General features: G+C 42.1%; 1 protein-coding gene across 1 annotated transcript; it reads left to right on the forward strand.

Moving 5' to 3' along the window:
• Positions 1 to 27,703, forward strand: LOC134404193 (aldo-keto reductase family 1 member B1-like). The gene is made up of 10 exons (XM_063134861.1): positions 1 to 218; positions 6,292 to 6,459; positions 8,483 to 8,599; positions 10,955 to 11,032; positions 12,023 to 12,145; positions 18,725 to 18,831; positions 20,500 to 20,581; positions 22,641 to 22,724; positions 23,636 to 23,718; positions 27,145 to 27,703. The coding sequence occupies exons 1-10, from the start codon at positions 153 to 155 to the stop codon at positions 27,185 to 27,187; spliced, it is 951 nt and encodes a 316-aa protein (XP_062990931.1). The 5' UTR covers positions 1 to 152; the 3' UTR covers positions 27,188 to 27,703.
• Positions 27,704 to 27,745: the final 42 nt, after the last annotated feature.

A 27,745-nucleotide genomic window follows, 5' to 3' on the forward strand; every position in this document is an offset into this window, starting at 1 on the left:
CCTCTGGCCGAGCGCTTGCCGGGGCGTGGCTAGAGGCTTATTAAATGAGCTTGCTTTCGAGGTAGCCGCGGTGCTCTTCTGTAGTGCTGCTGCCGTTGCTTCTCGGCCTAGTGCACAGTGCGTCTCCCATCGGAGATCGGACGTGGGGAGCTATGACCAAGTACGTGGAGCTGTACACGAAGGCAAAGATGCCCATTTTGGGTCTGGGTACCTGGAAGGTAAGCATTTGCAGGCGGGGAGAGGCTGTGCGTGGCTTGCATCTTTGTCCATCTTCCTCCCACCAATTTTTGTTTGCTGAGCTCCTTTTTCCTCTCCCTTCATCAAGCTTTCAACTGCGTCTGCTAAAAATAAAAGGCTTTCTAAAACAGAACGCCTAGCTGATGCATATTAGCAGCTGCTTGCAGATTTTACTTATTGGGATTAATTTAATCACGTCTGCTCCTTCTGGCATTCGGGATTCCATTCCTTACTCTCAGGAGTGCACGTGGCGGTTAGATTATATCCCTTCGCTATTTTGTGATGGTCCCGTTTTTATGCCAAACGCGAAAATGGAACCTTTGCAGAAAATAGAATTTCGTCTGATGTTCCGGAATGGATGCTTTGGGAGGCGTGGGGGTGGCGGGAGCGAAGCGGGACGGGAATAAAAACGTGGGATAAAGTTGAATTGAAATCCAAATTTAAAATGTCGCTCTAAAATCCTTTGGTCTGAATGGAGCTGCTTTCAAATTTAGGTTTTATCGTTTTCTAACCTTTATTTCCTCTCCCTAACCATTCAAACCTTACCGCTCCCATCTCCAAAACTAGAATCTTGGCATAGTTTCATATTTGGGGCAGCAGCTCTGTCCACTTTTACTTAGCAGAAAGTCCTGTTGAGTAATAGGACTGAACTGCGGAGTTCCGAGCTTTTTTCTTTTTCTCTTCTTGATAGGCCTTTGAGTGCCTAATAGTAGTCTGACAAGCAAAATAGTAGTCTGACAAGTAGAAATTCTGCGGTTGAAACTTTTTCATCTATATGCTTTGGGGGAAAACGTTTCTCCAAATTGCACAGCAGGTAAGGGTAAAGGAGCCCTCCCAGGGGAAAAAATTGAGGGTTGGGTTCGTTTGTTTTTGCAACTTCTGTCCCTGTTTGACCTTTTTTTTTTTTTTTAAAGACGGAGAATATAAAAAGCAAGAGTTGTTTTGGTCTCGGAGTCTTGCTTGCTGATACACAAGCAAACAAACCACAACCTAAAACATTTGCAAGAAAACATTTTTTTTAAAGAAACTCCTTGTTCCTTAAAAAGGGAAGGCATACAACAGGAAAGAGAGATGTTAAAAATATTTCTGTCAGTTCTTCTATTGCCAATATTCAGAGGTGCGTGGGGTTGTTTAGCTACCAAAACAGTACAGTCCCTGCTCAAAAAGGATTTGGGGTAACCTTGAGGTTTGTGGAAGTGCAAAAAAATTTAGGCTGCATAACCCTGACAGACTGGGGGGGTTTTATATTGGGGGATGAGGATGGAAAACCAGAACGTGAGGGGGGACCTGGAATAGTCTTGAAACAGAAGTACTCTGAACTTCAGCGTTTTGATGCAAGTCCCACTTGTAAATATTTAAATTTGACACAGATGAAGTAATGTTAAATGGTAGATTCGGGAAGCAGTTGGGAAAAAGGCTGGCCAAGTTTCTAGAAAGTTCGGTGAAGAAATATTTTTGTGTGTACCTTTTATACTTTGGGCCTCATTCATCTTAGTCCAGTTTAAGAGTATGTGTGGACATCTGTTTTCTAGACTTTTGTATAGAGAGTGTTGTCATGCCTGTCCAAGCATCATATTGAGGGCCTCAAAGGAAAAAAGAAGAAATATCCTGTTCTCTCATAAGGAGAAATAGCAGCATCTTTCTTATGTTGGCCAGTTTATTTTAGTGTGGAAAGAACCTGGGGAATCCATGGTATTGTTTGTTTTTTCTTTCTTTTTGAGTGGTTTGAGGACAATTGGCTTTATAGGGTCTTTTTGAGGACAATTGGCTCTTTTGTGAACCATCCAGTGAGCTTCAGCTATTGGGCGGTATAAAAATGCAACAAATAAATAAATTCATAGGGTATGCAGTGTTTTAGTATTATACTAGAATATCACCAGTTGACAACTTAACATGCTAGTAAATTTCTGTATGTTACCTGCCAAACTGTGATAGTGACTAAACAGTGCCAAATCAGCCATGACTTCTTCCCAGCTTTCTGTTACGGTTTCATGTGTTAACAAAGGCAGGAATGAGGGTTACTTGCTCCCTAGCCCTGAAGCCAATAGGAGCAAACCTAGCTGCATAGCAAAGACACTCCTACTGTGCCATCTGTTCTAAAACAGGAACATCAAATGGTCATTCATCACTGTCTAAGGATCACCAATAATAATAATAATAATATATTTATTTACTCTCCCTCTGGATCGAGGCAGGGTGCAACACAAATAAAAACACCATAAAATACATAAAACTAATTCAAACATTTAAAACCATTGCATCATTAAAAGCAGCACACCCATGACTCCATCTTGCTTGCTGCAGAAACCAGGGAGTACTCCAATGTAATCTGGTGAATTGCTCTATAGACAGGGAAAGAGTGTAAATAAGTAAATACTATATGGATTAACAAGTCATACAGTATCGAAAGAAAGATCTAGACAGTGAGATCAGGGAAGAAAGTTAGAAGGAGACAAGAACATGTAATAATTTAACAATAGTACATTCCCCTGAAAGACTGTGTTCTCAATTTGGGGGTGCTCCTGAATCCGTCACTCCAAATGACAACCCAGATAGATGTGACGGCCAGGAGTGCCTACTATCAGCTTCGGCTGATATGCCAGCTGCGCCCCTTCTTAGAGTCAGAAGACCTAAAGACAGTAGTGCACGCGCTGGTAACCTCAAGGCTTGACTTCTGCAATGCGCTCTACATAGGGCTACCATTGTACCTAGTTCGGAAACTTCAACTAGTTCAAAATATGGCAGCCAGGTTGGTCACCGGTACACCTAGGGGTGACCACATTACACCAACATTAAAATCACTCCACTGGCTGCCAATTAGTTTCCGGGCAAAGTACAAAGTGTTGGTCATCACCTTTAAAGCCCTAAATGGTTTGAGTCCAGGTTACCTGCGGGATCGCCTTCTCCCATATAGTCCGCTCCGCAAACTCAGGTCCTCTGGGGTGAACTTACTTCAGTTAGCTAAAACTAGGCTGACATCAGTTTCCCAAAGGACCTTTTCTTCTGTCACCCCCAGATTGTGGAATGGCCTACCGGAGGAGATTCGTAAAATTAACACTATGTGTGATTTTAAGGCAGCTTTAAAGACTAGCCTTTTCCGGCAGGCCTATCCAGATCAATGTTAAATCATGATTTTTTAAGATGTATTGATTCCTGTTCTAATGTTGTTCCCCGCCTCGATCCAAAGGGAGAGGCGGGTAAGAAATAAATTTATTATTATTATTCTGTCCCGTCATTGCATCAAGTTTTCTTTTTCTCAAAAGATTTTTATTTTTGTTCTTTGGCAGACCTTGTGGGTGTCCCCAAGCCTCCTGTGTGTGGATGGTACGATTTGGCTACATAAGGACTGGCACTCAGATAATTCAGTTCACTGTTAGCATATTTGATAACTTGTATTTATTGTGGGCTGGAACAAGGAGCCAATGCAAGGAACAGAAAAAGAGAGGAAAGGTTATTATAATGAGACAACAATGTTGCTCCATGTGAACCAAATGTGTGATCCACTCTTTCCCATGACTGCATGTTTGAGGGGGAAGATCAATCATGGTGGACAAGCAGTCTTGGAGGGAATCTTGTCTGCCATTACCAATCTTGTTATGAAAACCCTGATAAATATTCTGGGGTTCCCTAAAAGCTTAGGAGAGCCGTTCAAAACCATTGATGTAAACAATCTCCTCCCCTTGTCATTCTTTTCTTAACATTTCCTTCCTGGTAAAGCTAGTGGCTCTGCACTTCCTACACAAGGCACACAGCAGAAATCCACATAACTGGCTGAAAATATATTTTTCCAGCAACATGATTTACTCTCCCCTCCCTCCTCGGTGGTAGTTGTTCTTCTCAATAAGCTAGTGTCTCAACGCAAGCCAGGCCAGATCTACACCAAGCAAGATAAAACACTTTGAAATCATTTTGAAAACTGTATATGGAGTGTGTCCTGGGCCCCAACAGTTGTCAAAACTGTTATAAACCATTTTAAAGCAGTAGTGTAGATCCTGCCCTGATCAGCAGTGTGGTTCAAATCACAGTGTCCGTGATTAGCGATGACAAGGAGTCATTTAAGTAGGATCTGTGGCTGTAGAAGCTGCTTCTCTCAAACAAGATTTCCTTGTCCTGATTCTTCTGTCCAAAGAACATTGCAGCATTTAGTCCTAATTTAGTTGGCCTGCAGATATCCTCAAATTGACAGGCAAATTATTTGCTATTTAGCGAGATACCCTGAGGGGTAGCAATTCTTTTAGACAAGCAGTTCTGGCAAGCTGTTGACTTCCCAAATGTTTAGTTACACTCGCCATGTCTTGCTATATCGTTCTTTGATCTGAGGGGGGAAAGCACCAATGTAGAAATGAAAGAAGAGAGAACCACTTCTGTGCAGCTGGAACATTGATTGCAATCTTTGGCTGTATTCATACAAAACGATAAACCAGGATTCCTCAAATACTGTTCTGTGTCAACGCCGCTACTGCTAAAACCATGCAGTGCTATGTAGTTTCTAGGTGATTTATCGGTGCCTGACAAAGAGTATAATAGAAACACTCGGGGCTGTATAAATTACAAGCAGGACTGTCAACAAAAATATTGCAGCGTATCCTCCTCTAGCAAAAGTACTCCTGTTCCAGGTGCCAGCTACCATGCCCTTATCCAAGATATTGTAAGCTGTAAAGGGCTCAAGCAGGGCACTCATTTTCCACATACACATTTTCCGTTTTTCTTTTCCACCCAGCAGTCAATATTCCTCCTCGGGATTAAAGATGGGAGTCAACCTTGTGTGTAATGCACATTTGTTTGGTGCAAGGCAGTTGGCTTAATTAATTCTGTTTAGCATTTCAGTAATTTATGAACAATTCAATGGTAGGTATGGTAGGACACCTGCCAAGGGCCCATACACCAGCAAGGCCCTACTGATCAGAGCCCCCTGGAGTTGCGCTTCACCGTTGTAACTTGCTTGTACACCTGCCTCTCGCTCTGGCCCAGACATCAGTAATGGTGAGAAGGAAGATCAGGAGATGCCACGGCCTATTTGCTCCGTGGTTTTCTGTCTGTGAAGCAAGGAAGTGGTAGCAATGATAAGAAAGAGGAGGAGGAAGAAGAACATGATATTATACAGCTGGGAAAAGTGCAGAAAAGGGCAAATGATTAAGGGGCTGGAGCATCTCCCCTATGAGGGAAGGTTACGTCAGCTGGGATTGTTTAGCTTGGAAAAGAGGAAGCTAAGGGATAGAGGTGTACAAGGCGTTCTTATGTACTAACAGCAGGTATAATGGTAGAGGTGTACAAGGAGTTCTTATGTACTAACAGCAGGTGATAGTGATGGTAAGAAGATAGACTCAGTGAGCGAGGGGGGGCATTGAGGGTGACTTGGCCAGGGCCCCTTCAAAACCTGGAGCTGGCACTATTTATGAATCCTGCATAGTATTATTATTATTATTATTATTATTATTATTATTATTTATTTATTTATATAGCACCATCAATGTACATGGTGCTGTACAGAGTAAAACAGTAAATAGCAAGACCCTGCCGCAAGCCCTGCATAGGGCTACTACTGCATAGTAGCCCTATGCAGACATAATGCTTAAGCACAGGTTTCCCCCCCCTTGCCCCTGACTAGATAAGACATGGTTAAAGATTGTCTGCGAACCAAGATATGAAACCGTGGTTTGAAGTGGGTTTGTATACAGTGGTGTTCGTTAACTATGGTTAAGCATTACACTGAGACTGATTAAGACTGTTTCTTCACATTGCCAACCTTTTTGTTTTCAAGACGACAGGTAGGTGCCATTGGTGTCTCCCTATGCACACCTTCTGGGAGCAAGGTGTTAGTTTGGCAAATGTAATCTCATAGTTTCACTGCATTTAGAATTTTACCTGGGGGGAAGGCAATAAACCCGGTAGCTGTGGATTATGGTTAAGCATTAGGTCTATACCAGACCAGTGTGGTGACATTTGTCACACATGAAAGTATAAAAGGATTGTGGAGGAAAGATTGTGGAGGAAAGAATGAGCATGTGATAAGTTAAACCAGTAAGACATTTGAACAGGACTTCTGTCATTTAGTCTCCACCAGGACAAGTAACAGATGCTGTGAAGAAGGCCATTGATGTGGGATATCGTCACATAGACTGTGCCTATGTGTACCAGAATGAAGAAGAAGTTGGTAACGGAATCAAAGAGAAAATCAAGACTGGGGTTGTAAAGCGTGAGGATCTCTTTGTTGTCAGTAAGGTATTTATATTTACGTTTTATACCCCATTTTCTATTTTACCTTTTGCCCATATGTGTTTTCAAAGTGGCCTACAACAAGTTTTATATCATCCTAAATGTCTTGTGCATGATGTACCCTCCCGAATACCTCCAGAGGGGATGTCGCATAGAGAATGTAATTTTTGAGACGGAGCATCCACAGCTACAAGTAGTTGCATGAACTACGGTACTAGAAGCCAATGCATTTTAAAATGGCAGCCAAATCTTGCAAATCAACAAAACTTGGAGGCCCCAGAAGGCCTGGCAGATGTGACCGACATTTTTCAGAACTTCAGACATTGGGCTAGAGTCAGCCTGATGGACTCATTAGGGAGAAGCATTGATGATCATAATGCATAGGACAGGGGGCTTAGGCAAGGCTCAAAAAGTGGGCAAGAGGCCATGGTGGTAAAAAAAGTTTTGGAATGTGACAAGTTTCCTTCTCGTTATAGCAGTGTAATGTTTTCACTCCTAAAATTGGGGACATGAATCCCTTAATGGGCCTGTTTAGACAATACATTAAGCCATGGTTAGGCCGCTAACCTTTTTTTGCAGCAAATGGTAATGAGTGTTTAAACCATGGTTTAAGCCATGGTTCACACGGCACGCTAAGCCATAGTGGCCCCATTCAGACAATATGCTAAACCATGCTGCTTAACCACAAAATGGTTAATGGAATGCATTTTGTGGTTAAGCAGCATGGTTTAGTGTGTTGTCTGAACCAGGCCAATATTTAGCTCAAAGAGCTTAACCACCGTGGCTTAGCGTGTTATCTGAACAGCGTCAATGTATTTATTGCTGTCCAAAGAGAGGATATGTTCCTTTAGAGAAATTTAAAGGAACATATCTCCTTTAGAGAGTGAGAAATTATTACTTATTTGGCTTTTGTGCCCTGGAGTTAGCCACTCAGCCAATGCAACCGTTCATAGTGGGGCAAGTGCCTTGCTTTCACTACTCTGTGTCACATGGATGCATTTTATTTTTCATGTACTGTTTTTCATACATTTTCTTAAAGTGGTTAAGGGGGATCAATAACAAATTGTATATTTAAAAGGGTCAGCAACTGAAAAAAGAATGTTTTTAAAAAATCAGAAAATCCCATCCGTATGCCCAGGTAACAATTTAACTGCATGCCCAGGTAACAACGGTGCTGCTCTCTTTTATTCTAACTGGTTTCCAAACCATCTTCAAGGGCAGCCCCCCACACAAAAGGTTGCCAAACATTGTCAGAGCATGAATTACTGTGGCCAGGCTATCTCTGTCTAGGAGAGCTTCACCAACCTAAGCTGATGAAAGATTCTTGAGATTGCTTTAGTCTCTAAAGATTAGACTGAATCTGATAACACACCCAGATTACGAACCTGATCTTTAAGGTAGAGCACAACCTCAACCACTACAGGCCAAACACCATCTTCCAGGTGGAACAAACCATCTACCAGTAGCATCTCTGTCTTCAATTTATTTGCCCTCATCCTGTCCATTACTGTTCCCAGGCAAATTTGGCAGGCATATACGTGGGCATGTTGTTGCTTATAAGTAGGCTGTTACTTTGGGGTGGGGAGGGGTTGTGTCCAGATTTTTCAGATGCTGCTTGCCTAAAATCCAGGCTGACTTTTCTTGAATTATCTGAACGGGGCAGCTGAGCTATTTTGAAAGCCCAGGTGCACTTGCCGAATCATTGGCTTTTCTGAAATGTTTCTGGATCAAGGTAGAAGGTAGACCTCCAGATATATTTTTTTACTTCCCAGAAACTCCTGCCAGCATGGCTAATGGTCAAGTATGCTAGGAGTTGAAATCCAAAACATCTACTTTCTGCCCGCCGTGCTCTGGACTGTACATTATGAATCAAATACCAGACCTGCTCTTTGATAAATGGGGCCATTTCTTCCCATTCATGTTCGAAACTTCTTTGTGGGGGGAGTTGGGGGCACCGTTGTGGAATAAGTTTCACCTGGTGAGTTAACCTCTCTGGCATGTGTGTGTGTCCTCACTTCCCTTCCTGCAGCTTTGGTGCACATTCCATGAAAAAACCTTGGTGAAGGGTGCTTGTAAGGCAACTCTTGCAGCCCTGAAGTTGGACTACCTGGACCTCTACCTAATCCATTGGCCTGTGGGATTCAAGGTACTCAGAAGGTTACAAAGCCCCTGTCCTTTCTTGAGAGGAGACTTGATGGGTGAACCATCATGGTGTTGCATAGAGCAGCTTTCCCCAACTTGGTGTCACCCAGTTGTGTTGTACTACAGCATCTATCATCCCCAGACAGCATGGCCACTTCCCAGGCTGGGGAAGGCTGATACAGAACAAACCTGTGTTGATAGTCCTAAGGCAGATGCCATGAGCTTATGGTAAAACCAAAACAAAATCTGCATGAAAATCAATAATCAAAAAAGCCAACTATGGTATAAATGCAGTTATTGGAACAAAGTAAAACAATATCTTAACCCCAGTGTAGTAGTATTAATATTTGTGCATAATATGGAATTTAATAAGTGGTTTGGTGGAGAAACTGAGAAACCAGCCATCTCAGTAGTTTCAGAACCTAAACTGAACCTTACATAACTAGAAATAAGAATATAAACATAATTAAAAATTAAATGAATATTTATGAACTACTGTTAAAAATTGATCTGCATGGAAAGTAATTTAAATAGTCATGGGAGCATTATTTTATTTATTTATTTATTTATTACATTTTTATACCACCCAATAGCTGAATATCAGATAGATCCAGCAGTGATAATTCTCCTGAATATAACAACTATTATAAAAATCCTTTTTTTTTAATAAGATCTATCTATACACAAGGAACAGACCAATGTCGGAGGTGTGCGCAACCAAATGCAGATTTTTACCACATTTGTGGCACTTGTTCAAAAACTGTGTTAATTCATGAAAAGGTTAATGATACAATTTGGTTTTAGGTTACATAATACCATTAAGCCCTTTTGTAATATTGTTAGGTTTTGTTATCAGCTCCTTCAGAGGAGAGTATGATTGGCGAACCCAGACCACTGGATTGTTTGGGGGCTAAACAACCCAGAGATTAACCAATGGTTTGTTTTTTGGGTTGTCCTCTGGATGTTTTTAGGGACTAATCCAAAAGTTCGAGTTTGCACATACTGCTCCACAACCTACGAAGGAACCGATCATGGGTTGTGGGGTAAAAGGGGAAGAGGTAGGTGTGCTGCAGGGAGCGCACCTGCTCATGGACAACAACTCACCAGTTCTTAAGCCAATGGGTTGTTACGTGCAAACAGGGCCATTGTATTACCACCAAGCGATGATGAATTGAGATGAAATATTTCCATAATTGAACTATGGAATCCACTTCTACGAGATGCAGTGATGGCCGCCAACTTGGATGGCTTTAAAAGGGGGTTAGACAAGTTCACAGAGGATATCTATCTATGACTGCTACACGTAATGCCTGTATATTGCCTCCAGTATGCCTTTCAATATCAGTTGCTGGGAGACATGGGCAGGTTCGTGCAGTTGCACTTTTTTCCTGCTTGTGGGTTCCATGGCATCTGGTTGGACGCTGTAGGAACAAAATGCTGGACTTCGGCCTTTGGTATGATCCAGCAGGGCTCTTCTTTTGTTAATGTATAACAGATTTGGATTACATTGATATAGATTGAAATTGTTATATAGGTGTGTGTGTGTGTGTGTGTGTTTCATATTTTTAAGGAAGAATGGCTGCCTCTTCTGAAGTTCAAGAATCTGAATTTTACAAAAGCTTCCAGACCTTGTTAGTTCAGACTGTCCATGAGCTTGGCATTCTGTGTCTGGGATATCAGGGTAGGAGGTGATCCATTTAGAGGTAGCACTCTGCACTCAGCTACAACTTACACTTGCACCCCCATCCATGTTTACACCTGAAGAGCGATAAGTCTGGATGCTGCATCACTGAACTCCAGGGGAAGAGGCTGTCTTATTAGTCAGTCAGTGGTGTTGCTGGAAGGTTGGAAGGATGGAGGTTCTTGGCAAGTTCTGGGAGGAAGACGAGATGCCATAGGGGCTGTAGTTCCGTGGTTGAGCAGAAGCTTTGCGTGCAGAAGGTCCCAGGTTCAATTCCCAGCATTGCTAGATAGGGCAGGGAAAAGACCCCTGTCTAAAATCCTGGAAAGTCGCTACCAGTCACTAGCAATACAGAGCTAGATGGGCCAGTGATCTGATTCCGTTTAAGCCATTTCCCTATCGTCATTACATCCCAGATCCAGTCTCCGGGCACTTTTCATTAAAGCGCATTGAGTAGAAGGCCTTGGAAAGACCTGTTGTCTGACACTGTAAGACAGCCTTCTCCAACTTGGTGCCCTCCAGATGCTCTTGGATTACAGCAGCCATAATCCCTGATCATTGGCCATGCTGGCTCAGGAAGTTGGGAGATGTGTCCAAACATCTTGAGGGGGCATCTAGATGAGTCAACGGCAAACATTTGGAAGAATACCCACTGATGTTCTTGCTTTGCATTGACAGGCAGGAGATGAGCTGTTTCCTTCAGATGAAAAAGGCATGATAATACCCAGTAACACAAATATTCTAGACACCTGGGAGGTACGTTCAGCTGCAATTTAAAGATTTCTCCTTCTCCATTTATGTTATTCTATTCGTGTGTGTTGTCAGAGAGACAGAAACAGAGAGGGCGGGAGAGGGCAAGCTTTAAGAGGCATGGCCCCATTTATAAATACAATTACATTTCTATTGGCCACCATGCTCCCTAGGGACACAGTTACGGATGACAATTGGGATTTATTTATTTGTTATTTGGACATCTGTTGTGGTATCTCCTACTCGGTTTAGGGTATGTTCATGCTAATCCTGGTTAACCTGTTTAGCACAACCCAGGTTGCATCCTAATACTGTACATTCATTTGCTCATCTCTCTTTGACATCCCTTCTGCCGTTCTTCCATGGCAATAGAGTTGCTGTGATTCTGTTCCAAGAGAAGACCAGGAAAATATCAGCTTCTTGAATTGTACATGAGACTGTAATGCTTCAGAATGCAAATGGGGGAATTAACAGGAGTGAATATTTGAAATAAACCCCCACCCCCCTCTCTATGTAAACTAGAATGTCAGGAAGTAAACTAGAACATCAGTGGGGGGGAAACATAATTTAGAACCCTAGTTCCTCCTGGAATCCATGTTAAAACATGGGTTGAGTCAAGAGGTAAGAGGCTGCAGTATCACCTTGTTGTTACATCTAGATAAGAGTCTTTAGGTGTTTCCCACATCATTGCCCTACGGGTGACACTAAAGCATGTCACAGAGAAGAGTGGCATTAACGTGGGGGAATTTTGAAGCATGTATGTCATCATTGTTGTCCCCTGTCCATCCATCCCCTGCCTGAATTCTAAAATAGTATAGGCCAAGAAGGACTGTACCATGTGATATTTCTGAACGTCACATTAGTAGAGCATATAGAAGGCTCTTAAAAAGTCAGGGTTCCTCAAGGCCAACTAGGTAAGACGTCAATGCAGTGAGACTGTTGTGCTAGTATGTATATATGTTTATGTATAATGTTTGGCTTTTGCTGTGCCCTTAGGCAATGGAGGAGCTGGTGGATGCCGGACTGGTGAAAGCCGTTGGGGTTTCCAATTTCAATCATGAACAGATTGAGAGAATTTTGAAGAAGCCCAACTTGAAGTACAAGCCTGCAAATTCCCAGGTAAGATTCCTAGTGATATAAATTGGAGTTGTTTGGGGAATTGTGGTAGGTAGATCCTTTTTCACAGCGGAGGATAGACCTGAGGTTTTAAAGCCACTGTTAACTATACAGATGCCCGTGGCTATAGAGAACATCAGAATGCATTACCCTGCTTTTCTACCACTACGTTGTATCATTTCCATAGTCATTATAGCATTATGGAGTGCTTTGTAATTCTTACTTATTTATTTTGTTCTTAAAATATTTTTAAATTGCCCATTATTTTTGCAAGGATCAAGGAAGCGTACAAGGGTATGATAAAACCTGTCATGCCTTATTCATTAAAAACAATAACATATCATCATCAAAACATTAAAAAGCTACAAAAATAATGAAATGGACAGATCATACCAACCATTTAAAAATCCCTGGGCAAGCAAAATTTTCACCTCCATCCAGTCCCTGCGGAAGCTTGCCAAGGCCCCGCTGCCACTTGCCCCCCGGGTCCCCCAATTGAGTGGGTCCGGCAGCCGCCCATCCCCATAGCAAGCTGCCATTTTCGTAGAAATAGTGGCTTGGAGATTTCTGTAAAAATAATATTGCACAAAATGGTGGCCATTAAGAAACTATTTGCATAACATTGCAGGCATAAATGAAGTGGGTCTGGGGAAGCGAGACCCAGGCGCGGTGGAGTCTGCTGGACTCCTGGACCCAGTCAGGTGCTCACAACATCCCTAACTGGCGCCAAAAAGGTTGAAATGGAAGTGTATTCTTCAGTCAGGGAGTGCAGCAAAGAAGACGCTCTCCCTTGTCGCATAATGAACCAGAGGTACTTGAAGAAGAAACTCCCCTGATAATCTTAAAACACAGGCAGATGAATCTAGTGAGAGGCACTCCTTTGATATTTGGTTCCCAAGCTGTTCAGGGCTTTAAAGGTAAGCACCAGCACCTCAAATTGGGCTCTGGTGCAAATTGGCAACTATTACAGCATTTTTGGGATCTGTATAATGTATTCCACCCAGCTATACTAGTTGCAGTTGTGGCTGCCATATTCTGCACTAGCTGAAGCATTGTGAGTCCTCAAGGGCAGCCCCGCATGCAACGTGTTACAGTAATCCAGCTGGATGTTTTAAATCCTGTTTTATTTTTTAAAATAAATAAAAATAATAACCAACTCAGAAAGGCTTCCTGCAACTGGACAATGCTAAGTCGTTGGAGAGGAATATTCCCTTGTGTCATTGCTAGCTTGTGACAAGTTAATTCTGTTTGAGCAGCAGGTCAGGTTTGAATTGTGTGGGAAATGTGTCTTCTGTTTCTCTCTGTGCAAATGTTTTGAGCCCTGCTCCATCCAGTGCATAACTTCAGCCCCCCTATTACTGTGTCTGATCTGAGCATTTTCAGGTTCATCCTTCCATACAATCCTGTCTTTTTCAGAAAAGTCAAGAACTGTAGTTGATGCACTAATATGAGCACACATCCATACTTAATCTCTCCCATACAAGTACCAACTCAACCTCTGATTGTATTATGTCCAGAAAGGTGCATTGGTTGAAAGCAGGTGACATGATGGCTTTGCTTTCTAAGAATCTACACTACAAAATACAGAAGGAAGGGATTGCTTTGGGATGGACTTTTACAGGAAATCAAGGGCATGATTCAGCCAGAGTTAAGCATGCTTACATTACTTTTCCTTTAACAGAAAGGTTAATGTTATTTAGAGCGCAATCCTATGCAAGTTTAGACGGGGACAAGCCTACAACTCCCAGCATCCTCCAGCCAGAATAGCTGGGTGAAGCATGTTGGGCATCGTAGGCCTTTTTCCTTTCTAAACGTATTGGATTGTGCTTTTAATTAGTTAGTTACTATTGATTAATTATACCGCATTTGTATCCTGCTCTTCAGCTGAAAAGGCAGCCAAAGATCAATAATAAGACAGGATGGTTGAACTGTGTGAATGTGCAAGTAATCCGCGCTAAGCGACCCTAAGAGTAAGCTGCAAAAAGCAATGCATACTGATACGAAATACTGTGTGACAGAGGCAAGGATGCTTCAGGATAATATTGCAGTCTAAATATAGCCTACGTGTTCTGCTATATTTGCCTCTGTGCGCAAGCGCCTGGCCCAGTTTATTTCTTGGACAAGCAGTTGAATGTCTAAATCCTGCTCACAATGAGGCATTCTGCAGAGCCCATTCAGTAAGGTCTAGCCGTGAACTGAGACTGATAACTCATAGATAGGATTTCTGCGAAGTTCTCACGGCATCTTGTCAAGCATTGCAGTTGAGCAGAGGATAAACTTCCAGCAAGTGTGTAACTCCATCCGATACAGTTCAACATCCTTGTTTGCTCGCCAGCAAGGCACGGTCCCAACAAACTTAGAGCAGGTTCAAATGATCAGTGGGAGAAGCAACGCAGCGTCAGTTGCTTCCCCTGCCCTCGTGCATCCGAGAATACCCTAATTACCCAGCCGAATTGCAGGTTGCCGTGTCATCCGGATGCAGCACAGGTCTATTAACTTTTCACCCACCCTGTAACCCATGGCTTGTAGTTGGGGCTGTGATTCAATTCTGGGTGGAACCATCTGAAGAGCTACAACCCAGAATTGAATCACAGTCCTTCTGAAATCTGTGCCACCAGCCTCATCTGGCTGCATGATTGAATGGCTTTTTGTCCGCTGTTTGTCCTTGGCATTTTGTCCCCACCCAGTTCTGGGATGCTGTAATCCTTGACAGGTGGAGCAGGGATAAGCCCAGCCTGGGTCTCCACCCCTTGCAATCTCTCACATCAGGGCTTGTTTACTCTACTAAGCAAGCAGTGAGAATGAAAGGTTGGGGAATGTGGAATGTGTGGGGAGATGATGGATTTCTTTCAAAGCTTTTCACGGTCTAGCTCCTGCCTATCTCTCCTCTCTCATCTCACACTATTGCCCCGCTCGTGCTCTTCGCTCCTCTGATGCCAAGCTTCTTGCCTGCCCAAGGGTCTCTACTTCCCTTGCTCGGCTTCGCCCATTTTCCTCTGCTGCCCCTCATGCCTGGAATGCTCTTCCAGAACACCTGAGAACCACCAACTCAATCACAGCTTTTAAAACACAGCTAAAAACTTTTCTTTTCCCTATAGCTTTTAAACTTTGAGTTTGTTCTGATTCTATACTATTAGCTTCACCCTTCCCGGTGCCTGTTTACACTTCCCTGTGCCTGTTTGCATTCTCTTTCCCTCCTTATTGTTTACTACAACTTTATTAGATTGTAAGCCTATGCGGCAGGGTCTTGCTCTTTACTGTGTTATCTGTACAGCACCATGTACATCGATGGTGCTATATAAATAAATAATAATAATAATAATAATAACCTCTATTCTTTCCTTTTGGACCGTGCATCTTTTTCACCTTCATTCCCCAGTGTTCAGGAAATATTTCAGAATGGAACAAACCCATGGGAATCCTCTATATAAAAGAGGGGGGAAACCCCTCTCAAAAGTGACTGTCCTCCCTTGATTTTTACAGAAACCGCACTTTAAAATATGTAGCAAGCATGCAAGATCTGGGCGGTCTTCTTTCCTTCCCACCTCTCTCCCCACCCCCAGTCACAAATTTCCTAGTGGTAGATTAGCAGACACATACCATTTTATTGCCTCTAAGCCGGAGAAGCAGGGATCCAGTGAACACCAGGTGGGTTCAGCTGTCTGATAGGGAGGGAAGCCAAGCTGCACCACTCTTCTCTTCTGCCTTGTAGAGAAGGAAAGGAACAGAGAACAGACAGGGGAGCAAGCACTCCTCTTCAAACCTAGCCTCGCTTGAATGCTACATCTAGGAATTTGGATGTTGTAGCTCCATGATTCTGTTTCTGTTTCATTCTGCTCTATGGAGCCTGTGAGGCGTTAAACTCAAGAGGAAGCAGCATAAAAAATTAAAGTTGGGGGGAGGCTCTTGGTTCACTCTTCCTCCACGTCATCCTATTTGGAGTCCAAAATGTTGGAGTCCAACCTTTAATTGACCTGGTTCTCACATAATCCGAATACCTAATTTATTTAACCTATGGTTAGCCCAAAATGATCAAACAAACCATGGTTGGTTGGTTCAGTCTCTGAGTTGTTTCCCTCCTCCACTCCCTCCCTGTATCTTGAATGTGTCTGTGGTGCTGTAGTACTGTCATCTACAACAGCTGAGTTTTTGTATTATCTTTGCCCACCTCCTCTGTAGGCTGGTGAAACAATCCATGAACAGTCCACAATCCTAGGTTTATACATAATGACAACCCATGTTTTAAACAACCCACTGGTCACAGCACATTAAACTATGACCTAGTTCATACGTCATGCTCCACAACCTATGAATGGGCCGATCGGAGGTTGTTTATTAAAAATGTTGCGCTGCAGGCAGTGTACCTGCTCAACCTAACAGCCCATGTGTTGTTTAACCCATGGGCAGTGGTTATATGCAAACAGGCCCTGTGAGTTTGCTTTCTGGATTGTTCATGGATAAGTACACCTGGGTTTGCACATCATGACAACCCAGAAAAAACCATGGGTTAGCATTATGTGCGATCACATAAATCCTTGTCCAGCTTGAGAATCGAATTCATTGTGTCAGCTACAAGCCAACTTTCTCCCCAGTGTAGCCACTAGATTTGCAATTCTATACAGACAGGATAGAGTGCCGCTCGTATTCTCTAATTAAGAAGTATCAGGGAAATTGCATGATTTATTGGTAATCCTGGCACTTGTTGAAAGGCTGTTTTTTTTTTTTTTACAACATTAATCGGCCACTGTTGCTTTTACTATTCCTGACATGCCTGCTATTAAGGTAATTTAAATTTTCTGTAGTTTTCCAAAATCAAGAGCAGTTCTGAAGGGGGATTCCTGCTATCCAGAGGAGGCACACACTGCTGACCTTGTCCAGTCCCATATCTTCCATATCTTCCAATTAACAGATTGTTCTGTTAATTGAAACAAATTGGTGCTGCTTGGTCTGAGATCCTGATACAATGCTCGACTTTATGAATTGTGGTCCTTCCTTTTGGCCAAAGATAACGGCAATTATTTAGAGACAATGATTTCTTAGTAAAATTGGTAAGAGAGTTGACTAAATAATGGGAATGGGATTATATACTGTATGTTAACTGCACATTGGGAGTACCAGCTCTCAATAGGCTTTCTCTTGGAAAGTCAGTGCATTCAAGCCTAATATTCTACCATGGTTAATCTATGTTATAGGGCTTAGTTGTCAATTCTACCCAATCTGTTTCGCAAAATAAATTCTGTCCTGTGACATTTTTATAGGAAACGGAAAAGCCACTAATTTTAGCCGTTGAACGAAGCTGCTGGTTCAGCATCCTAGCGCTGTATCATACTGCTTATCTACTCTCACAAGGCTTCATTTAGACCAGGGGTCCCAATCCAGTCCTCTGGCCATGCTCCCTTTCCTACGATTCTTTAGCGGTTTCCAGGCTTTTGCACAATCTGTTTCCATTCTGTAAGGTGGAAATGCCTCCCCTAAGGCCTAGTTACTGGCAGTAAGAGCTTTAAGATACAGTGGGCCTGTTCAGAAGACACCTTAAACCATGGCTTTAACCACAGTGAATAAGGCATTTTGCTTTATTCACTATGGTTAAAGCCATGGTTTAAGGTGACTTCTGAACACAGCCCGGCTTTCTTGCTTTTAACCACTGTGGTTAAAGCCATGGTTTAAAATGTCTTCTCAACGGGGCCAATACATTGGTATTTTTTGTATTTGGTCCACCCCACCCCACTACCACCACTGGAATGCAGCCTCCAAGAACTTTTCCCACATTGAATTTGGCTCTCAGGCTGAAAGGGGTTCAACAGCCCTGCTTCAGATAAAAGCCCAGAATTGGCTAGCCCAGCGAATTAGGCAGAAAAAACCGATCAAGCCATCCTGTCATGAATAGCGTGATGGGTTTGGATGTGGAAGCCCTAGGTTTGGAACTTTGCTCACCCATGAATTTTTCTGGGTGACTTTAAGCGGCATAATGTATCTCACTGGAGCGATTAGAAAATTGAAGTGCTGAGAGATTATTATGATTAAGAATCATAATTGGCTAGTATTTTGATTACAAGCTGTCTTGAATACTTGTTAGAAAGGTGGGGTATAAATGCTGAAAGTAAATAAAATAAAGTGATTGTTGGCTGTGTACAAAATTATGCATGTTGTGGAGAATGTGGATAGGGAGACTTTTTTCTCTTTCTCCCATAATATTTGAACTCAGTGGGGTCATCCCATAAGCTGATTAGTGGGAGGTTCAAGACAGATAATAGGAAGTGCTTCTTCACACAGCGCACAGTTAAAGCTAAGATGTGGTCACGGCCACCCATTTGGATGGCTTTAAAAGGGGGTTGGATAAATTCCTGGAGGAGAAGGCTGTCAATGGCTACTGATGGCTATGTGCCACCTCCAGTATCAGAGGCAGCAAGCCTATATACACCAGTTGCTGGGGAACATGGGTGGGAGGGTGCTGTTGCATTCATGTCCTGCTTGTGAGTTCCCAGTTGATAACTTTTGGGCCACTGTGTGGACAGAATGCTAGACTAAATGGACCCTTGGTCTGATCCAGCAGGGCTCTTCTAATGTTGTTGTGTTTTGCAGATTGAGTGCCACCCTTATCTAACCCAGGAAAAGCTGATCAGTTACTGTCAGTCGAAAGGGATATCCGTCACAGCGTACAGCCCTCTTGGGTCTCCTGACAGACCATGGTGAGAACACTTCCTAGCCTTCCCCTTGTTAGTGCGGAGGTGACTAACCTTTTTCAGCCGAATTTCATTTCAAAGAAGCTCTTGGGGGGGGCGCATTCTAGTGGTGGGCAGTACTGAGAAATCCAATTCCGTTGCTACCAATTCATAGTAGGAACCATGTCTACCCAGAAGTAAGCATATGCAGGAAAGAATCACTTGGCAGCATGTTCATAGAGCATGTCTTCTCAGACATAAGCAGAGCAAGTCTTTGTGTGTCTGCTCAGAAGTAAGCAGGAGAAGCCTCTGCAGGGCAAAGCTTTGTAGGAAGCAGGAATTTCCTCCATTTAGCAGCTTCCTCCCTTGGACCACCCCCTCAACAGGAAAAGCTCTTATCTCCAATCAGCTGCTGGTTAGAGATAAGAGCTTTTCCGTCTGTGGCAGAGGAGGCAGAGCCAGAAGATGAAGCTGTCAGGCTGAATGGGGAGTTCTCATAGGCCGGAAGAGCCCCTGCAGAGCAGATGAGCCTTTGTTAGTGCTTGTCAGAATGTGCCTTGAGCTCAGAACTCCCCAGCCCTTCAATTCATAGAATCATAGAATAGCAAGAGTTGGAAGGGGCCTACAAGGCCATTGAGTCCAACCCCCTGCTCAATGCAGGAATCCACCCTAAAGCATCCCTGACAGATGGTTGTCCAGCTGCCACTTGAATGCCTCTAGTGTGGGAGAGCCCACAACCTCCTTAGGTAACTGATTCCATTGTCGTAGTGCTCTAACAATCAGGAAGATTTTCCTGATGTCCAGCTGGAGTCTGGCTTCCTTTAACTTGAGCCCGTTATTCCGTGTCCTGCACTCTGGCCTAGTGGATCAATGGGTAATGAAAGTGGATTAGGGAATAACTATTCTGTGACCCTGTTTAGATGACACGGTAAACCACAGTGGTTTAAGCATTTTGAGCTAAACATTGCTTAATATGTCGCATGAACCATCACTTAGCGTGTCGTGTGAACGATTCCTAACCGTGGTGGCTACATAACCAAGCTTTAAACACACTCACTAACCATTTGCTACAAAAGGGTTAGCAGCCTAACTATGTCTTAGCATGTTGTCTGAAGATGCCCTGTGTCCAGCAGTCCAAAATATATAAAACCTAAATAACAGAAGATGTCTGCCAGTGCAGTGACAAAGGACATTGTCAATTCTGTCTATAAGTGATTTGTAGCAGAATTGCATGCAAAGGAGAACGAGGCTCTTGTGCTTAATAATAATAATAGCACTTCACATGCATTATCTAGTTCTAAACCTTACAGCAACCCCGTAAAGTAAGTCAATGTTATTATAACCCATATTACAGATGGGAGGACTGTGGTTAAAAGAAAGTGTCTTGCTCATGAGTGAGTTCCTAGCAGAGGCGAGATTGAAACTGTGGGTTTCTTAATTCATAGCTCGGCTACTGCATTAAGCCAGCTCTGTACCTGTAATAGTTGAGTAGAAGGGATAGTTTCAGAAAATCATACAGTGGCGGAGAAAAACCTGCCTTTGGTGAAATTCCGTGTTGAAAAGATCAGGAGTTCTGTTCTCCACCATCTCTGGCTGTCTAGCTGTTTGACAGCAAGAACTATTCTGTTGCTATTAAATGCAAGTTCACTTAGTACTGTTAATTAACTGTTGGCTTTCATTATTTCTTTTTCCTAGGGCCAAGCCAGAGGATCCATCTCTCCTGGACGATCCCAAAATCAAAGAGATTGCTGCTAAGCACAAAAAAACTGCAGCTCAGGTGTGTGTGTGTGTGTACGCATAAGCAAAGAACCTCGTGGAAGAAGAGAGTTTCACAGGGGAGCAAAAGGCAGCCTTGAGCAAAAGATTTTTAGAAGCTACTTAGAGCATAATCATATGCATATTTAGACAGAAAAGTCCTACAACTCTCGCCTGCTCCAGCCAGAAAGGCTGGCTGGGGCATGCAGGGAATTATACAACTTTTTCTGCCTAAACACACACAGGATTGTGCTCTTAATGTGATATCATGGGCATTCCTTCCTGCATCCCAGCCTTGCCCAACTGGTGCCATCCAAATGTTTTGGACTATAGCGTTGGAGAAGGCTGCTGTATCTCTTCCCCTTATTATTATTATTATTATTATTATTATTATTATTATTATTATTATTTTATTATTTAGTTTGTATGTTTGACCGTCCATCAGCACATTTTCCTCAGGCTGTGGTACAGAGAGGAAAAAATGCAATACTAAAATACAAAGTCATAATTAAAAACATTAAACGGTAAAATGCAACCCAGATGTTGTATGTTTGCAACACATGTGGTTTAAAAGGCCTGGTTGAATAAAAATATGCTTTTGTTTCAGAAAGAGAAATAAAAGGAGTTGCCATTTCAAATCTTAGTGTATGTATTGGTAGTGATTGGGAAGACCTTAATAAGAATCTGCTTTGCCTATTTTCTGGAAATCACCCAGAAATCTGCCAGGGGATCCCAGTTTGCCTTTTGTTCACCCATAATCTACTTTAGTTGAAAGGAGAAGCTGTTAATGACCAGGCCCATACTCAAGATTGCGTAGCGTAGATTAATCTCCCCTTTAGGACTTTTAAAATACCCTGTTGTATTACAGCCAGGATGTCACGCAGCGATCAAAAGCAAGGCTTTTCAATTTCTTCAATGTTTATAATGAAGATGGTGATTTTAAACGTTAGCAAATGTAGGTAACTGTGACAGAATCACAATGCTTTCCATATTGGCTCAGTTCAGACAACATGTTAGTCAATGCAGTATGAAAACTCTACTCAACGGTTGAGTTTTCAGGGGATACTCCCCACACAACATGTTCTAACTCCATAGTTGTGTGACTGTGGGCTACCATGTTGAGTAAAATCTATTCTGCATGGAGTGTTTTTTTAAAAAAACCTTCCACCATTGTGTGGAGTTTTCCTACCAGACAACACATTTCTCAACAGTGGTGTAAAAACTCCACTGTGGTGTTCTAAAACCACCGTTGAAAAACTTGCAGTCTGAACTAAGCCATTGAGTTTGTCTTAATGTTTATATATGTTTTCTGTGATAAATAGATCCTGGGTAATTTAAATATATGGTAGAGAGGGTAGAGAGTGAATGAAAGGTGGGGGGGTTGTGGGGGGGGAGGCTGGGTTAATATAAGGGGAGAGCAGACAGATAGGGCCTTAGGGACTGAGGAAGCTACATCTAGTTAGTAGGAGTTAGAAGGGGTAGAGTAGGCAGGTAGAAATTTGCCTTCCTGTTAAGACCAAGAACCAAAGGATTAATTATAAGATATAACACCTCTTATATTAAATAAATATTTATTTGTTTCTTTTTAAATTATCAAGTCTCACGTGTTGTTCCTCTTTCTGCACTACCAACAAGGAACATATTTCCTGGGTACTTCTCCTGTCTGGGTAAAGGGAACCAATTGGGGGCATTGGGAGCCCTTTTTACCTAGAGAAGCTTGTGCGTCAGTGAGGACAGCTGGCCCAAATCGAAGGCAGGCAGACCTGAGGACAGGTTGCCTCTCAGTAACTATTCCCAATTAGTTAATGGAGTCTCAGGAATGTCATCTCTTATACTTGCCAAGAGACGTGGGTACCCCTCAGTAGTCCTGTTACACGTCTGTTGTGTCCGTCGGTAATTAACTACATTGAAGTTCTGGGGTTGAAGGCAGACTGTGCAGAAAGGGGAGCCATTTTGCTGAGCTGATGTTCTGTGTATATTTCCCTGGCAAATCTCTTTATGTGTAGAGCAAGAGACTGAAAGAGAAGAGGAATAATTTGTTGACTGAACTTACTGTGTTTGGCCCTGTCCCGATTTATTAGGTCCTGATCCGTTTTCATATCCAAAGAAATGTGATTGTCATTCCCAAATCTGTCACTCCTTCACGTATTGAGGAAAACTTCAAGGTAAGATTGAAAGGAACATTTTAAGAAAAATCATTAAAAAACAGTTTTAGGCTGTTTTTAAAGGTGGAACCCTCCCAATGAGATCTTTTCATCAGTTCCCAACAGGTTGATACATACCATGTATCATCCTCTAAATGGGATAGGGAACATGTGGCCCTGCAGTTGTTGGGCTACAATGTCCATCAACCCTCATCACTGGTGGACTAAGGCTGATGGGAGTTACAGTCCCCCAACATCTGGAGGGTCCCACATTCACCACCACTGCTCTAAATCAGGGGTGGTTTCTATCCTCTTTACCAGGGTGGGCAGAAGGTAAACCTCTAGAAGTTTTAGACTTCAATTCCCAGAAGCCTCTGGCAGCATGGCCAGTGATCAGGAGTGCTGGGAGTTGAAGTCCATAAAAGAGTCGAACTCCCAGCTCTATGCAGGAAGCCAGTTCAAAGTTTCCCTGATAGGTGGCAGTCCAGTATCTGCTTGAATACCTCCAGCGATGGAGAGCTCACCACCTCCCTAGACAGTTGGCTCCATTGTTTGACTGCTCTCAAAGTTAGGACATTTTTCCTTACGTTCAACTGAAATTTGCCTTCCTATTACTTAAGCCCATTATTTCAAATCATACGATGTTGGATGATAGAGAACAGGTTGCGGCCCTCTTCTGTGTGACAACCCTATAGGCACTGGAAAAGTGTTCTCTCAGAGTTCTCTTCTCAAGGCTAAATATATCCAATTCCTTGGATTTTTCCTCAGAGGACTTAGTTTCTAGTCCCCTTATCCTCTTTGTTGACCTTCTCCAGGCTCATTCCGATTTATCTGAATGCAATAAATCATGTTATCTCTACAACTCTTGTGAACCTTTGGGTGCTTGTCAACATTATTTGAATACCTTTTTTTCCCCTCCTTTCCCTTTCTAGGTGTTTGACTTTGACTTGTCTAAGCAGGAGATGGAAACCATCCTGAGCTTCAACCGGAATTGGAGAGTGTGTGCGCTAAGCACGTAAGTAATAGGGTTTGAAAAACTAAAAAGTGGTGATTCTGCCAACATTTGACTTGGATGTCCAGTTTGATATAGAATAGTGCTGCAATGCTTAGTCAAGTAACTGGTTAGATTGATTAAAAGCTTTTTGATCAATTTTTAAAAAGGTGATTAGTTGAGCAGCAATACCTTAAACTTTTTATAAAATACAAATATTTATTTTTTTAAAAGGAAGGTGACTGAGGTAAGCCTTTTTTTAGCACACAGCAGAAGATGCTGCCTGTGTGGTTTATCTCAAAACAAAGGAAGTATAGTTTTCTCTTTGGAATTAATTTTTATTCATATGCAAACTTGATAAATGGGTCAAACTTCAGCCATTGTGCAATTCCTTGCCAGTCCTGTTTATCAGTAAATTTTGTTGGTGGCACTTGTGGGATTTTTATAAAAAGATTTTAGTGCTCTTAGGTTAGTAGATGAATTTAAAACATAACGTTAAAACCAGCAGCAGAAATCCACAATGCAACAAGAGTACTTAAAATATTCAAAAAGACCAAATAAAACAGCAAATTAAAATTACACATTGCCTTCCGAAAAGGAAGTTCATGTGAGTTCCAAAGCTCCGTATGTGGTCAGATTTTACCCAATGAAGCCTTGAGATTACCACAGTACACACCTTCCAGGATTATTAAAACCATATGGTTAAACTTGAAGGCTGAGAAAATGAAAAACTCTGTGTTGTGTGCTATTCATAACATTATAAACAGTCTCCTCGATGTACCGCACAAGAATGATCAAAATATCTGATCAAATGTCAAAATATGCAGAATTATGGTTGATAATTGCTTTCTGGGCTCAATTAAAGATATGTTTTTAAAGATATGTTTTACTGACTTTGTAGAATGTAATGTACATGAGGTAAAATGGTAATTTCTCTTCCTGTGTACTTTGAGCCCCAGTATGAAAACAGAAGAGTCTCAGCCATTTAAGATAAATCTGATTTATCTGCTTAACACAGAGAGCCTAGGTTAGCAATGATTATTTTTGACAGACTCACTGTAATGTTTAATCCATAGTCCTTAAATTAATACTCATTTGGAATCGCCAACTCTGGAGCAGGTTCTGTCTCCTTATAGTTGATAGGTGTGGTTACTGACTTTTTCCAGCTCTACTGTAGATGTTATTGGCAATCTACTCACCTGAGGGAGTTTAACCACCCCTATTATTTGAAGGATTTTTTACTCTGTTCTTCAGTCAAAAAAAGGCTCCTAGATATCCTTTCAAGCATCAATAATAAGACAGTCCTTCTGGCTTACAACTGGAAAGACATGACACAAAAGGAAAGGTAATTCGGAGGGAGGAGGAAAAACAAACAACTTTATAATTTTAGAAGCGACATTAAAAAGATGTCTTCACATGCTTACTAAAAGCCAAGAAAGTGGGGTCCAGTCATAGAGCTTGAGGGAGTGCAAGGCACAGTTTCGGAACAACGCAGGAGATAGCCTTTTCAGTTATGCCCAACAAATGAAACTCTGTAGGTTAATGGTGCCTGCTCTTAATAACCAGGGGGTTTCATGATGAGACAGGCATTCCTTTAGATAGCCTGGTCCATTTACTGCTTTAAAGTTTAAAAACATATCTTTAATTGAGCCCAGAAAGCAATTATCAACCAGTGCCAGGTCTTTCAGGACAGATGTCTTGATACCATATATTCATCAGTAATCTAACTGCTGCATTTTGCACCAGTTGAAGCTTTCAGACACTCCTCAGGGGTAGCCCCACATAAAACCCTCTGGTCTTGCAAGTTCTGTCTAAAATCTCCTTTAGGGTTTACCACAGAGTTATTCCCGTGCCACCACTCACTGTATACGGTTTCCACGGGGAATGCCTTTGGAGAGACCGCTTAGGACAGTGTACTCTTAAAGACAGATCTGTGACCTTCAGTCTCTGGGGTCTTTTCACCCTTACCCAGTATCCTTTGCTCCTTGGTTCAGTAATGTTGTTCGGCATGAATGTGTGTGTATTATTGAGCCTGTAGAACTACACTGGTTTAAACTATTGTTTAAAAAGCTTAATACAAACGTAATTCTGATTTCTCCAAAACTTTTAACACTTAGAAAGCTAAAAAGATCAAGACTAGCCCCCGTGTACACACATTTTGATACAAATCACAACCAATTACACATTCCCCAGTGTGAGTAATGTTTGATTTCCCCCAAAGCCTCTCTTTTTCCGGTGGCCGGATTTGGAGGCAGAATTTTGCTTTGAGATTCTTAGCCAGTCAGGTGCATGGGCTGGATTTTAGTGCTAAAAACACCATTTGTTTCCAGGAAAGTGGGGGAAATGGTCCTCTGCAGTGCTAAAAGCACCAGGTTTCTTCCAGGGGGAAAAAACCTTTTCACCACTATCAAATTTTGCTGAACAGTGTGTCCCCCTCCCCATTTAGTGTCATATGTAGATTGGATTCCAGCTAATGCAGAAGAGAGCTTTGAAGCTGCCCTGTCCAGGTGTTTTGTAATTTATTAAAAGCACACCTGCCAAAAAAGGAGGTTGCTATCTATCTGGACTGTGATGTTCCTCAGTAAGTGAACCTCTGAAGCATGCTTGTTATATCCTAGGATGAGATTTTTTTACCTTCTCTTGGAACAATCGTGGGGCCAGCCTCAATTTCTTGGTACTTGGCCTATCAAAATTTTTGAGAGCTTCAGCTATTAGGCGGTATAAAGATGCAATAAAAAAAATGTATCCCAAAACTAGTTTCTACATCCCAGAGGTGTCCCAGTTGGGAGGGGTGGAAATGTTTATTTAATGGTTTCCTACTAGTATTTACCTGTGTTCCTAGGATTAAAATTAGGTGGTTTCCATTTTCAGGCCCATTTTAATGCGGCTTCTTCCATAATTGTGAGCATTTATATGGCTATTTGAGTTCAAGTCTGCTGACAGCAGTATGGTTCTAGTTTTTTGCTTAAGATATTTTAATGAATTAATATCCTTGCTATAGACAGGCAACCTTCACGTGGTTTACCCAATCTCATGGGTGTGAAGCTTGATTTCATGCTTCATTTTGGATATTCCTGTAAAATAATAAATCCCCTTTAGGCATTCATTGAAATAGTAATTATTTTCATGCTGTGGGCAGATTTTTTACTGGTCGTGACACTGGATCAAGCAGGCCTTCACAACATGTGATCCATCAATCATATATTGCAGTTTGGCAGGTAATTGAGAACATCCAGCGTTTGCAGTGTACATGGCTGGTAGGCCGCATTTTGTCGAGGGAGGCACAAACTTCACAAGCCTGTGCTGGGCATTGCCGAGAAATTTTGGGACATCTCATGTAGGGTACTACTAAATGTAGTTGACACTTCCGGTTTTGCCCAATCCCCAAAAATAGACAATAATATAAGTAAAGTTTGATTCAAACTTCTGATCAGTGCTTTCTTTCCTTAGGTGCATCAATCACAAAGATTATCCTTTCAAAGCTGAATATTAAAAGTCCAGGTGTGCTGAAACCACAGAGTGACTTCTTTGTGTTGATCTTCTTGGCTTCTTAAATATATATGATATAGATATAGATCTAATCTGCCCTCTCTACATAGCATCTATAAGCCTTTTCCAGCCTAGATTCAATACGTTCTGTGTGATGGCATTTTTTTTATGAACCAATTATCTTACCCTCCTTGCTTGGCAGGATCACCCTGGCCAAGGCTGGCGGCTGGAATTGTACCGCTGCTGCTTCTGAAGTAGCATCAGACTAGTTTCCTCTCCCGTTTGAAAAAACAACACAAAACTGTTAACAATGTTCTGGGGAAAGCAGTTCTTAATGATGTTGTGTTAATGACTGTTTCTGAACATTCTTTTGCCTTGACTGCAGACCAAGACTTTTAGAGTTTCAGTTGTGTGTGTGTTTGTGGTTTTTTTAAAAAAAGTTAGCTACCTTTTCTTCAAAGGTTTGGAATAGTTTTCTTCCGACAGTATTTCTTTGAATAAAATTGTCTGTTTACTATCATGGTTTTTGCTTATTTGTCTTTTTTATCCTGATAATGCAGCT

The sequence above is a fragment of the Elgaria multicarinata genome, chromosome 9 (genome assembly GCF_023053635.1).
Source record: "Elgaria multicarinata webbii isolate HBS135686 ecotype San Diego chromosome 9, rElgMul1.1.pri, whole genome shotgun sequence".
NCBI lineage: Eukaryota > Metazoa > Chordata > Lepidosauria > Squamata > Anguidae > Elgaria > Elgaria multicarinata.

Coding starts and splice junctions, on each gene's coding strand:
- LOC134404193 (XM_063134861.1), top strand. CDS start 153: ATGACCAAGTACGTGGAGCTGTACACGAAGGCAAAGATGCCCATTTTG. Junction 12,146..18,724: donor ACAAGCCTGCAAATTCCCAG/GTAAGATTCCTA, acceptor TGTGTTTTGCAG/ATTGAGTGCCACCCTTATCT. Junction 18,832..20,499: donor GGGTCTCCTGACAGACCATG/GTGAGAACACTT, acceptor TCTTTTTCCTAG/GGCCAAGCCAGAGGATCCAT.